This window comes from Salvelinus fontinalis, chromosome 29 (genome assembly GCF_029448725.1).
Source record: "Salvelinus fontinalis isolate EN_2023a chromosome 29, ASM2944872v1, whole genome shotgun sequence".
NCBI classification, from domain to species: domain Eukaryota; kingdom Metazoa; phylum Chordata; class Actinopteri; order Salmoniformes; family Salmonidae; genus Salvelinus; species Salvelinus fontinalis.
Window position 1 is genome coordinate 34,401,008 of NC_074693.1, and position 14,655 is coordinate 34,415,662.

Here is a 14,655-nt window from a genome sequence, read left to right on the forward strand (position 1 = left end):
TCTGGTAAAGCAATACGCATATTTGTGTCCACGCGCACAGCCCAGCAAAGCGTGCAATGTAGTACAGGTAAACACCGGGAAAGCTTTTGCCGCGAATTCCAAAAATGACGTAATTGATGACTTCAGCCAATGAGAAGACAGAAATGCCATCGACGTTGAAATGATTTTTCCATATAAGGACTAGTCTCCGCCCTTGTCAAATCCATGCTTGTCCCCCTCGAGAGCACTAGAGCCTCCGAACCCGAGAGAAGGTGCGCTCCGCTGGGACAGAGGAAGCATAAAGAGACGGGGAGGGAGGGAATGAGATTTCTTGCTACCCAATCCCCCTTTTCCCCTGGGAGAGCAAGCCTTCCATGGTCCGTCCCTCCCTCTTGTTTGGTAATCATTTCATTTTACTCCTTTTTGAAGCAGTCGCTCGTTTTATCCCACTTTTCATTTCACAATCCCGTGCGCGTATGTTCGCCTTCTTCTGATCAACTTCGGCATCTCCCCTCTCTTTACTCACAACGAAAAGGTATCCTAGATCCCGGCTGATTCTTCTCCTTCGAGATGCTTAACTGTTCTAGCGCTCACCCTCTCTCCACCCTCTTTTAACTTGAGACCGGTTAAGCTTGAGCGAACTGAACTGGGGTTGGAATTTAAAATAAAGCGGAAAACCCAAAGGGATACGACGCTCGTCTTTGGATAAGGACCGCTATCGCTTTCCCCCTTGTTGCACTTTGGGGAAGATTCTTCCCTTTTCAGTTGCTCGTCGTTAATCCAGGTGGCCTTGTGATTTGGTTAAGAGAGAGTTCCCAGAAGGTTACTTTCATGTTCTCCATCCAGGACAGCCTCCCGCGGGGAGCCTTGACCATGAAAGAGGAACCGCTCACGAGTGGCATGACACCGGTCCGCTCTTGGATGCAGAGCGCGGGGATATTGGACGCGAACACAGCAGCACAAAGGTAGGTTAAACATCAACTAGACGCACATATGATAATCGCTGGACAGGATGCTGACAGATCACTGCAGATTGCCCGACAGTATACACCCGTAGCCTATACGAGAACCGCTCACAGGAACGCTAAACGTATAGGCTTACTGCGTTCCGGATAGAAAAGCATCTGTAAAGACGTTAACGGTTGGCATTTTAAGTAGGCTACTGTATCCTGCATTGATTTGCAAAATAACTCTAGATTTAGTGCCCCAATACTTGTAAACATGTAGCATGTGTAAACAGCCTAGCATCACAAAGCGTGGTGAGTGGAAGGTATTGAGCACGATGGGCTTTCACATGATATGCCCGAATGAGCTCCAAGCAATTTGCTGTTATTGAAAACTCTTGACGCTGATAAGAAAATAACTCAACTTTACAATATGCACCTTCCATCTAATAAAACGTCATCATATCTCTCGCATGAGTGGCCTAATGTAAACCAAACACCGTTCCACAGAAGTGGAGGCTAAACAATAATATCACCTCGAAGAGTTTGCATCTGTGCATACGTTGATTGGTTCAGGAAGCCCTTACACATAGCCTAAATAAACCCCAACATTATTTATATTGGACTTTGTGTTGAACAAGTGCCAGTCCATACTTACAGCCTAACATAACTCTCATATGTAGGCCTATGACTATATGTGATCTAGGCGTGAAGTTGCATCCATTAAACTATGAGATTTGTGTTGGCCCATCATATTGAATTCATATGAGTATCATTGCTTTTCTATAATTTTAAACTATACCAAGACACATTCAATCGAATATTACTCATTTAGGCTATACGAAATAGCTGTGTATCCAGCTGTGGGCAACTCGATTTTATGGACATGCTTGCGCTATTGTAAATTATTGATGTGAAGATTGACAGCGTGTTAACAGGTCCACTATGCCACACAAGGAGAACATATCCTTTGTATTATTTAAGCCTACCTACAAGTGTAACTTTTAAGCTGTTTTGAAGTCATAATGAATTAGAAGGGCTTAATTAATAAAATGTAATATTTTCATAAATCAATTCAAATTGATAAAAGTATTGATTTATGCTGATGTTTGGGTCTAAAACAAATAAAACACGGTTTGTACAATATAAAAAAATAATAGGGTAGGTATTCGTATTGAAAATATTGATGATGTGAGTGTATTGGCATAAATTGATTGGTTTCACTCAAATGTTTAAATACATGACTTCTGCTGACCTGAAATAATCTAGACCAGTTAAATGCCTATGCTTTCTTTAAAATCTGATAATAATTATATATAGGCCTACCGACAAATTACTTTTTGGTTTTAACGTTTCTGCGCGAACATCTTTAACCATCCAAAGTTGTCATCACGGAAAATAGTCACGACAAACCTCCCCTGTCCCTTGAATTAGGGTATCGCAGATTATATGAAATCCTATGTTTATTATTTATATTTACTATTAAAATGTAAACAACTAAAACCGTTGCTCCTGAGTTTAGGTCAATATTTACGTCAGTTTGCGGCATCAACAATTTGTTATGGTGCCCGGTGCACATTGCCGTCAGTTTGACACATCCCGTTGTCTGAACTAAAAAAATAAACAGCCAAAAAGGTTAACAAGAGCAAGCCTACTGTAGCCCACCTTTACCATCTTGCATGTTCAATATTCTATTCGTTTTTCAGCGCATTTTGAGCATTTAAAATGAGACTATATCATATATGCTCAGAGTATAGGCCTATCGTGTAAGTGACCCTCAGCTCTTCAAGAGGCCGCGAGTGGTGGTGTCATGTTAGACAACAGCAGTACGTTATAATGAACTAGGATAAGATACGTTTATTCTGTGTTAGTTGTCATTCTGTCGCACACACAGACATCCACCCGGGAGTTCAAGTCCGATAAGCGGGTCAATTGACATGTCCGCTCACGGGTGAGCGCGTCGACGACACGTTGTAGGCTACACTGTTTTTCTTACGGTGTCAATCCATTTTTAAGTCCACAAACTTACTTTCATGTGTTCACAATTTTCCCTTCATCACAATGCAATGATATCTTTTTGGGGGGGAAATCGACCCGCAGCAGCACCTGCATAACTGTAAATGTCAGTTTTAATATTTGGTGTTCACTGAATGATGCTTCCTTTAATGCTACATTTAACTGACATGCAGTTGAATTTCGCATTGATTAAACCCACGTGTCACACATTTATCCTCTGTAACACAAAGAGAATTCATAGAACTGATATGCGTTGAGTGGTCGGCAGTATACAAGTTATTGATCAGTACTGGTTGACAGTTGCATTACTTTGCATTGGTAGCTACACTTCAATTTGGCTGAACATATATAGGCTATACGGTGGGTGATATTATATATTGTTAAAGTGCATCACTTTATATTATGTGAAATATTGAAAATGTAAAATGTACACTTATCTAGATTAAGATTTTGCAAAAATAAGACAAGTGGCATTTATTAGTGACAGTACATTCGTTATTTATTATACTATTTGAATTGTTTCCAAAAATCAATATCTGAGGCCATTTGCTATAGGATTTGATTATATTTTGTAATTTCTTTTTATAACAGGTTGTCAGATAATTCTCCCTCCCAGTGCATAAAAAGATTATGCATAGCTCATCAGGCATGTCCTTTTTTTGTGTGTTTGACTTTTGTGGAGTGCAGTGCATTGTGTCTGTGTCATTTTGCAAGGTATATTGTTGATTTAAATGTTTAACTCTCATGGACAAGTAGCTAATGTGTAGACTAGCCGCAAAAATGACACTCCTATAGAGGAAATTCAGGTTTGACGTTTGACGCTTTGAGAGATGAAATCTTACCAAAAATGTCATGTGAGTTACCCATACCCAACTTATACCATGCCACAAAAAGTTTGATTAAAAAAAAAGTACATTCACCAAAACTCCTTTTGAGGGGCAATGCCCAAACAGTGAGTTTCTATATGTCAAGTCACATTGCAGAAAAGAGTTGCATTTGTGCGTGTAGATGAAGTTGCTTGTTATGGGGTAAGGGAAAAGTACTCTAGAGCCTCTGGCCTTCTTTGGATTCTGGAACCCTAGTGTACTTTGCTTGTGTTAATAGTGTTAATAAAAACGGAACTGGTGACTTTGAGTTAGTTTTGTTCAGCACTAGAATGTGGTTGTGGATAGATCTGTTATGGATAGTAAAGTGTTTCATTAAGAAATGGTCATTGCTGATTTAAATGTGCAAAGCATTGGTCTGGATCGCTTTCAGAGACACTCCCATAGCTTATGCCCACCATAACTGCCTTTCCCGATCCTAACCCCAAAAACAGCCATTCCACTGAGGCATGGAGAGGAGGGGTATGTGTGTGTGACTGAGTGGTCTGCACAACTAAAGAACAGATTTAACTTGACCCTCCCCAGTTGCCACTGTAAAATCGAGCAAAGTGAATTATGTTGCCCCTGTCTTTGTCTGCTAGGAGGAGGAAGGGGGGGGGCGGGCGGCGACTTAATAAAGTGCAAGTTCCCAAGCTTAGCAGAAGACTGAGTGTTCCGTGTTCACTGGCAGCAACCGATGAGACTGATAGCCCAGGATTCTATATCCAGAGCCCAATCCGTCACTGCCTCAATCATCGCCAGTCACTGGACTCAAAATATGGAGACAATACTCCCTATTGGCCTCAGGCATATGGGACGGAGAAACCCATTTGTACAGACAGACATATTTGTGCGGTGTGGCACTCACTCATATTTCACATCACCACATGTCGTCTTGGGAGAGATTTTTGTCCAAGGTTCATTTCACTGTAACCTATCATCATTCACAATCCCCGAGGTCAATGAATATGTCTGACCTCTTATTTCTTATTTGTTAGAGAGCAAAATAGTTATCGTGAAGTGAGCATTTCTCCCCTCCTTCCCCCTATTCAATTCAGCTACATTTTACTGAGCCTTGTGGAATAGTGTCAGATAGTTCAAACAAGGCCCTCACAGTGCATTCACCCTGTTACAGCGTGTTCCTGTACATTCTATCTAACACGTCGCACGGTGGTGACAACATGGCGACTCGCGTAAATATATATAGCCTGCTCTTCGTCTCACTGCTAAATCTCAGCCACCAGTTCATTGGATCCCGCAACAGAAACAAGTGTTTCTCGCCAGCTGCCCCTAAACGTGCAAACAATTAGTTGGCTAGAGCGAGGCCACCATCTTTATGACCCCCATTAGAAGTGTGCAGGTGACCAACTAATGGTTTCAGCTGTGGCCCACTCATTAAGTGTGCAGAGGTATGTGTGTTGCGAGGACCAGGGTGCTGCTTTGAGTTTCAGTCTAGGGGCAGGTGCGCCACGGCTCAACCTGTAGTAAACACCGGACAGGGAGAAAGTCGAGTAGAAAACACTGTTACAACCTGAGGAAATAGCTGACACCAAACAGTGAAAAACACAAGGTGAAGATATATTATGCATTTTTGCTGATGAGAATGCACCGATTTTTATAGAGTATTTGGTGCGTGCTACAGTACATGCCAAATGAAGTAACTTATGGCTTAGGTCTTGATATACTGTAAAAGTTGTCGTGCAATGATGGATAGAGCACTATTTTACCTTTAGTTGATGTTTAGTAAGTGTTTGCCCACATGTTTTGATTTGCTTTTCCGTTTGAACTCAACACGCTGTCTGTATCCATTATCGCTGTTGCACAACTTGTTCCACGTGTGTGCACTGTGCAATGCTTTTGTGAGAGAGGCAGCAGTTCTAGTTGAGAAAACTGTTGGTGTTTGATTTTCATTTGTGAACCCTAATCGTGTGTGTCGTTTTTTTTTATTTACCCAGCCAGCTCAGAGAAACATTACCCCATTGGCCAAAAGTGGTGTAGTTGCCTTGCTGCAATTGCCAAACAATTGGACGAAAGGGATTTTTACCCTATGATCATGCTCTTCTTACAGTTAGAGGAAAAGGTAGCAGTATTTCTGACAGCGTGCAAAACATGAGCGTGAGTGTTTGCACAGTATGAGTGTGTACCAATTAGTACACAGTGAGCAGTGTTCCATGTGTGAGCGTGTCGTAAGTGTAAAAAAACAAGTTGTGCCGAGGATCCACAAGCATATCTGTGTGGGTGTTAGCTGTAGACTTGTTTGTGCGGTTTTGTAGGGCAGTACTTTTCGAATCCACTCTACAAGTAGTATTTCGTATTCTTTGAAGAGATGCTCATGCCATTCTATTTCAATAGAAAGTACTACTTTTCTGATACAGCATGAGTAGGAAGAGAGTAGGATGGGTAGAGGGGCTTCTGTATCGCTCTTCTGAAGTGAGGTGTAGAAACAATGTCAAACTGTGATTTTTCTTTTCAATATCCGTTTCCTTGTGAAGTAATTGACGCTTCTCACACGTCAATGTAGTCGCAACATCTCTCTTCTGATGACTGAACTCTGTTCAGATGTTATCAATGCAGAGTGGCACTGACGTTTTTTTCAATTGCGCTTGTACGAGTGTGATGTTTGATTGGTCACTGACTGGCCAAATCATTCACTGGAGTTTTTGAATTCTGAAACGGCATAATGAGATTCCTGAAACCTGATTGCTCAAAGACTGACAGATGTTCAACTACGAGGCAGCTTATTGCTTTAGCGATGGGATAGCTCATTGGGGCAGATAGAGTAGACCGTATACGGGATTTATTTTCCACTGTGATGGTGTTTTTGTTTTGTATTTCTTAAGTCAAAGCCTTGTCGTAGCAGCGTAACAACCTTGCAATATGTGGGTAATACTAAATGGTTGGTCCTATGTGAGAGGGGAGAGGAGAGATGTCTAAGGGTGATAGGTTTCATCAGACATAACTCCAGACTGAAAGCATCCGAGACTACCCATCCTGCCTACCGAGGGTATAGTGTTTCAAAACACACACACAGGCGAGGGCTGTCCTCCTGCCGTGTTCCAGGCTTCCACTCATTAGCTCATATTACACGGCTAATAAGAGCTAACCAAACAAGCACTAGGGAGGGAGCGGCCCTGACTGGGCAAATGTATGCCAGAGTAATTGTGTATCGGCTGCATAAATTACACTCTTCCTTATGCGCATACACACACACACACACACACACACACACACACACACACACACACACACACACACACACACACACACACACACACACACACACACACACACACATTTGCATATATTTCATGTGATCCCCCACCCCCCCAACATTTGCTGGTGCAATTAGTGTAAGTCTGAATTTAGATAGGTCAATGTTCCTTACATTGGTTTTCCATGCTGTTTTATTCTGATACCCCCCCTCCCTTTTACTATCTCCTTTGGTTTCGTCCTTGGTTTTATACTCAACGTCTTCTCTGTGTTAGTTCTATATCTTTGTCACCTACTGTCCTCTCCAGGGACAGACCAAGTTGCAACCCAGAGAGGGGTGGCCGTACAACCACCACAGAGGTTGTGTGATTTACAGTTCCACTATTCATTAGATTAACACAGTGGCAGTAGGCCAGAGAGAGGAGATTGTTAATACTCTGCTTGCATCCCATTTGTATAAACAAGGCAATGGTATATGGCTCATTAGGCTGTCCTGCAGGAAGCAGCCGGCCGCGCTGGTTAAAGACTCCGCCGCTCGGTCGGTAGGTCGGTCACACCCCATCACCCAGCTGATTAATGCTGGAGGGGTGCGGGCCGTGTCCACTGTGCCCACTCTGGTGGCACAGGGGATGCTCTCTACCCAGGGGAGAGTGGGGGCAGTGGGGAGGGCAACCACTGATCGCTCCCTTAAAGCCACAATCTGGAAGATTTACCAGCTGCTCATGGGTACTATTTCACAGCTATATGTAGAACAATATATTTTATACACGTACGTACGTACGTGCGCACACACACACACACACACACACACACACACACACACACACACACACACACACACACACACACACACACACACACACACACACACACACACACACACACACACACACACACACAGAGTACAGTCAACAGTGTCCATTATAGAAGGAGAACCCTTCTGCTGCATGTTCATTAGTAGATCATTTCGGAGCAGAAGTCTCAGTGCTTAATATCTATTTCCCTGAAGTGTGCAGGCCCTCCAGCAGTGAGGACTTTAGCCCGGGGTTACCTTTTTCATTTATCATAATTTGAATTTGCTGCATTGCATTAAGCCGATACTGCCGAAGAATGTACACTTTGACGACCATCCTAATGCTGCATGGCGGATAGCTGAACCTAAAAATGAATTCAAATGATGTAGAATCTCTTTTTTTTTGTCTTTTCTTTTTTGTCGTTAAAACCACAACTCAAAATCTTGTTAAATTCTCTAATTGACTTTAGATCAATTGCACCAGACCATATTAAAACGACTAGTTCAGTAAACATACCATCCCTATCGGAGCGTTGACATCAGACACAGAATGGACATGGGATTTTGGTGTCAGCTGATTGTGTTGAGATGTGACTGGATGACAGTTGCTGCTTCACACGTGATCTCTTCCTTCAGCGTTTACAGTGGGGATGAAGTGTCAACGCGCATGTAGGGTGGAGCTCCGTCAGAAGATCTGTTAGCGCTATTTGTTGTCGGTCTGTTGCCCTCTGATTTACACAGCCTGTGTAGTAGAAACCTGTGTGCCATCGATACTGTTTTTATTATACTGAGTGCTAAGGCAGTGCGCTACAGGCTGCCGCACCCAGTCATAAGTGGATGTGGCTGCAATTAGCATAATTGAAATAATAACGCTAACAAGCTTTCTGTGTCGATAGAGTGCAGAGAGATCTGGATGTGCTGAGACTGGCTCTGGCACTGCCGCCGTGGCTGGAGGTCTCAATGTATCCCCGATGTTCTGGCGTAGCTTCATAATTGGGGTAATGGTGTTGAAGGGGGGTTTATACATGTAATTGGAGGTGGGAAGTGATATGATAGTGAGGGCTGTTTCTCACTCGAGTCTTGTTTTATTAATTGTTAGGTAGTTAAGTATAATTTTGAGTTTTTCCCCCAGATGATTTCTATGTAGGCCATGGCAGTAGTACGGGCACCTAATGTTTGTGTTCAGCAAAACATCCAGCAACTTCATGGGATTTTTAATGAGGGTTTGGTAGATAGGAAAAATCCCCTATCAATCCCACACTTAATATTTAGTAGCACTGAAACCATGACGTCAGATAGGCCCTAACTCTCTTTCTCTCATATCTCCCCCCGATGTACAACGCCATTCTCCCATGTGCAACCTTTTTGTCTTTGTGTCTTCAGAACTGAGTCCAGGAATTCGCTTTCAACAACTGGGTTACAAATGAGGCAGTAAGCATTGGTAATGGGGTGCAGAAAGGTCACACCTGTATTAATCTAGCGCCTGCGGACTATACCCATGAGCGCAGAGAGAAAGCAACCAGGCAACTTTCCAAAAACACTTGCTCCGCCCTCCAAGAAAAATGCATTACGTGAATAAATATTTCGACATGAACTGCTTTGCGATTGTGTGGCACATGGAGATGTGTGAATCTTACTCCTCAGCCTGAGGTGTAGCTAGCTTTTCACGTGGCACTGACTTGTAAGATGCGTTGGGCGGGCGGTCACCCATGCTAGCAAAGCAGAGATCCTGCGTTCGAGCCTCGACGTGAGCCGAATCAGGAGGAAGTGGTAATTGCTAAGCGAGCAGCGTGACGTCCATTACACTTGGAATCTCGTATTGATCATGGTTGTTTGTTTTGTTAGTGTAGATAAATGAGATATCAGCAACCAAGTTGAACAGAGATTGATACCAAAGCATTCTGATATTTAGATGTTTCATTGATTGAACAATAGAGCTCCTATAGCTGCCTGCAAGCGTTTGTTTATATATTTAGATCTGTCTGCGTTTTTAAAAAGCAATTATGCTCATGCATCCTTGAACATTTTCCTGAATGAGGAATCGATTCTTGGATCTAGAAATCGGTTTATATTGAAGCTATGAGATAAGCAGAGATGCATGAGATATCTTACAAAAACAATTGCTCTCTGTCCACGGCCTAGAGAAGTTATGCACAGTCTTCCAGACCACAAGGTACATGTAAAGTCAATCAGTCCAAATCATTCTGACACTGCAATCTGCCGTCTATTTTCTTCACCTGAAGACATGATTCTGCACCATTTTCTTTTTACATATGTTTATGTTCATTTCCATTTAGTTTCTTTTGTATGTTTCTCTTATGTAGTCTCAACTTCATTTTTTGTTGTTGTTGCAAGGGGTTATCAACGTTCACCACAATCTGCCATTTATTAGTGACAGGTCAAGAATCAGTGTGTGTAACGTCACCCATTCAGCTTCTTCTAGATATCATTTCCTCTTTCTCCAAAATCAATTGAATTAAGTTCAAATGGTTAAAAACCTTCTATATTAATTCCTTTCCAAAGCTTTGAAACCTTTTCAATTCTAATTTGTCATCTATTCCACACCATGTCACCTTTTGAATTGGCATTCACTTCAAAACTTCACTTTTAATCTAAATGAACTCCAACCCTGGTTAGCAGTGTGTGCGTGGTGTGTTAGCAGACATCCTCCGTCTCTAAATCAATGGCGAAAAGGGCCGAGTGTGTGTGTGTGTGCGCATATGGCGCACGCCGAGTGTGTGGAGGTCTTTTATTCTCCGGGCCCAGGGGATGCAGGGCAGAGTTTGACTGACAGGTCAGGGAAAACTGGAGTGGCGCGGTTGCCAAGCCGAATGGTACCCCACAGCGCTTGGCACGAACCGAGGCAGACGCTGCCTTCTGGAGTCCTTGCTACCCAGCCAAATTCACATTGTTGAGGTGGTCGAGGAGACAAATAACACAAAGGAACGCGTGGCACACACAGGGAACGTGAAGAGAGGGCCAAGTGTATTTCATTTATCACTCTCTCTCTCTCTCTCTCACTCTCACGTCTCCACTTTTCTCTCCTTCTTTTCATTATTTGTGTTTGTGTTTTTAACTTAGGTTTTGAAAGATTACCGTTTGGGTTGTTTTGCAGTTGGTGCTGATAGTAGTAATTGACCTGACTAACATCCATTTTTGTCAGAACAATGAACACATTTTGAAACGTATGTTTCTTAAATGAAACCAAGAACTGCATACTAATACTTATCAGGACTCCAGGCCCTATTCAATCCCAACTGCTCCAGGGTATCTTCTTTGCGAGGCGTCATACTTCAATTATTGGAAAACTTTATTTTAGTTTCACACAGTAAACAACATGTTGTTTTACCTGCAGAAACAGCTTGTGATTGAATAGCGCCTGCTGTGTTTTGAATTGGCCCGGTGCTCCTTGGCTACACGGTACTAACCAAATTTCATCCTTCTCTCTCTACCCCATTTGCTCTCCCCCTGTCCCTCTCTCTCTCTTTCTCCTATCTATAGCGGTGTAGGTCTGGCCCGGGCTCACTATGAAAAACAGCCCCCCTCGAACCTACGCAAATCCAACTTCTTCCACTTTGTGTTGGCGCTGTACGACCGACAGGGCCAGCCCGTGGAGATCGAGAGAACCTCTTACATAGACTTTGTGGAGAAAGACAAAGTAAGACCAACACACAAAGGGGAATGGGGAGGAGGGCATGTGTGCCCAGGTATAGCTGGCATTGGGGATAAAAGGGTGGCGTTGACGCTGGGGCCAGTGTTTGTGGGACGTCATTCCTTCTGCTTCGTTCAGTGCTATAGCGCAGTGATGCTTTGAAATATGGAATGTCTAGCACAGAAACTGTGGATACCCTCACAGTTTTCTTGATGTCAAGTTAAGAGCAATATTTCTTCCTCTATATTGGTTGTTGATTTATTATATACAGTATACTGCAATGCAATGTAATGCATTTCTTTAGTGAATTAGATTTTGATTCATTCTATATCTCTACATTCTGTAGCAGAATTATATTCTATTTTATATACACTAATGTAATTATATTGATTTGATTTGAATTTCATTAACAGAATTGTACACATTTATTTGAAGATAATATGCTTTATGTAAATTATATATTGATTATGTCCACCTCATAAATAAAGATCATGTTTTCATTTAATTAACAGATTTGACATATTGTAAGTATCTGTTGTAATTCAATACTAATTCAAAGTATTTGATTTCAGAAAGTACATTAAGCTTTTGATATTTCTTACAGTTACTGAAAGATTGTAATCCTGAGAGCTGTTTGTGGATAGAAACCATTCAGATATAGAAGCACTCACAGTTTACAAAGAACCTGTTGGGGGGCAGTGATGAGCAGAAAGCAGGAACTCTTGAATGAAGCAGTTTTGATTCAGCTTTAAATCAGACATTAAACTCAACTAATCTATTTTTATTTAAGTCATTTTGATAAGAGGTTACGTGAAGGTATCTATTTAAAAAAAATCTAATTTGTATTCATTCATTTGTATTCATTTGTATTATTTCAGGGTGGTAGGTAGCCTAGTGGTTAGAGCGTTGGGCCAGTAACCGAAAGGTTGCTGGATTGAATCCCCAAGCTGACAAGGTAAAAATCGGTCATTTTCCCCCTGAACAAGGCAGTTAACCCACTGTTCCCCGGTAGTTTGTCATTGTAAATAACAATTTGTTCTTTACTGACTTGCCTAGTTAAATAAATAAAAAAGAATACAAGATAGGAGAGCAAAATGATGATTTGATCAGACATGCTTATGAAAAGCCTTTGTATTCATTTTAAGCAGTAGTTGTTAATGTCATTTATTGTACATTCATGTGCCATCTACAACCTCTGTTATATAGTTGACCAGTCTATGAGGCTCTCTCTCTCTGTCTCTCTCTGCCTCTGGTATTTGTTCAGCAGTACCTGTGCTCTCAGTGGTAATGGTAACCCACTTCTCTACCTGCCGCATGGGCCATTCTGCCATGCTGCCAGGGGGTTGTTCTCAGTAAAAGGTTACAGAGAACAGCTCCGCCCACGGTCAGGAGGGACAGCGGCCAGCTGGCACGGCCGCTCCTCCCGTCCTCCCTGCCCGTTCCCCTCTGCCTTGACCTCCAGCCTGCCCCTGGGCCCCTGCCAAGACTCCACGGCACGCTTGGCACCGCACGGCGGAGGGGGAAGGAGAGAGAGAGAGATTGTGAGGGAGGGAAGGAGAAAGAGACAGGGAGAGAGGAGCGGATGTGGCCTCTCTCCCGGTGCCCGCCCGTTGAAGAGGTGACACGAGATCAGTGAGAGCGACTTGGCCCACCTGGGAGCTGAGGTCATCGGTGACCGTGGCGACCAACACTAACTGGGCACTGTCACTTAGACTAGAGATAATGTCTCCTCTCTTTTACTACATCTCTGTATAGCTGTAGTAACCCGGTTGCTTCAGTTCTTACCTGGGTTTGTCCTTTTGTTCTTGCTGTTTGATTTATTCCTGGCTAGACGATGCAACAGTAAGGCAGCTGGTTTGTTATGTGCGTGTCAGCGACGGGAGTTGGAGGAAAGATGGAGATTCCATGTTGTATATCATCATGGACCTGCGGTGGGATTTTGGGCCTGGACAAATACTCAAAAATAGCAAGGGCTTATCAACTTCATAAATATAACTCAATCAGAGAACGGTGTGGATTATCCTCAGAGTTTATTTGAAAAGAGATTTGTTTTTAAAAACATGAACCCCTAGAACTAACTTTCCCAGAACTGTCTTCCTATACAAATCTAGTATATATTACAAATGTTCACTTTAATTGATATGTTTTCAGTTGCATACCATTATTAGATGTACCTGTTATTGTGGCAGTGTGATATACCTTAACTAACAGCTTTCTGATTGCAAGTTAATTCGACCTCAAATGAAACCACAAGGTAATAACAGTGTTATAACAGCGGATAACCAGTAATAATGCTGGTTGGTCCCCTGACCTCTTATGGGATTTATGTGTCCTCTTCAGATGATCTCTAATTGGATGCAGTGGATGCCGTATTAGTCTGGGTATTCCCTGTGGCACCAGAGTTGGGTTTAAGATTTCGATTTGTGGCCCAACATCTGCTTGGATTAGGACCGGGATGGTGGTCTCTTCGGAGAATGTCAGCGATAGAGTAGATTGAGACTAGGATGGTCTAGTTCTTTTTTTTCCCCCAGGTAGTTCATTTTGTTGTGAGATATTGGATTACGTACAAGACCCTTTATGACAACATCACAGCAGGGGACTAAATGGGCTGATGTTGCCTTTGATTTTGGGTGTCACCTCGGAAGCTGAGAGCCACCTTGATAATTTTCTGTGTTTGAATTTGACTCTTTCAGGAGTACAATGGAGAGAAGACCAACAACGGCATCCATTACAGGCTACAGCTTCTTTACAGTAACGGTAAGACCACGATAATCCCTCCAAACATATTGCAGCGTTCTCTCTCTTCTTGCTACTCTTTGTGGAAAGATTAGCTTTAGCACTTTCAGGAAAAACATTTTGCATTGACATTTTAGTCATTTAGGAGACGATCTTATCCAAAGCGACTTACAGGAGCAATTAGGGTTAAGTGCCTTGATCAAGGGCACATCAGCAGATTTTCCACCTAGTCGGCTCAGGGATTCGAAACAGCTACCTTTTGATTACTGGCCCAACGCTCTAACTGCTAGGCTAGGACATTAAATAAAAAAAGACAGCATAAATATAAACGGTAATCCTCATCACATCTGGAATTATATTTGACGACCACCAAATCCTAAAGTCTGTTTTGGTCATTGGGGAAAAGAACTTGAAATTTGAGCACTGATCACTGATCTGTGGTCATTTTAAAGCACACAGCTT

The 14,655-nt window shown here is 42.5% G+C and overlaps 1 protein-coding gene across 9 annotated transcripts in view; it reads left to right on the forward strand.

Moving 5' to 3' along the window:
• Positions 1-210: 210 nt before the first annotated feature.
• Positions 211-14,655, forward strand: part of LOC129827891 (transcription factor COE3-like) — a 93,434-nt gene continuing 78,989 nt past the window's right edge. For 4 of the 9 annotated variants that reach the window (XM_055889157.1, XM_055889159.1, XM_055889160.1 and 1 more), the window contains exons 1-3: positions 213-944; positions 11,307-11,463; positions 14,151-14,214. In XM_055889157.1, the coding sequence (XP_055745132.1) occupies positions 811-944; positions 11,307-11,463; positions 14,151-14,214 (355 nt within the window). In that variant the 5' untranslated portion in view covers positions 213-810. Of the gene's footprint in view, positions 945-11,306; positions 11,464-14,150; positions 14,215-14,655 lie in introns of all 9 variants that reach the window. The other 5 variants (XM_055889155.1, XM_055889158.1, XM_055889161.1 and 2 more) reach the window with 3 other exon arrangements.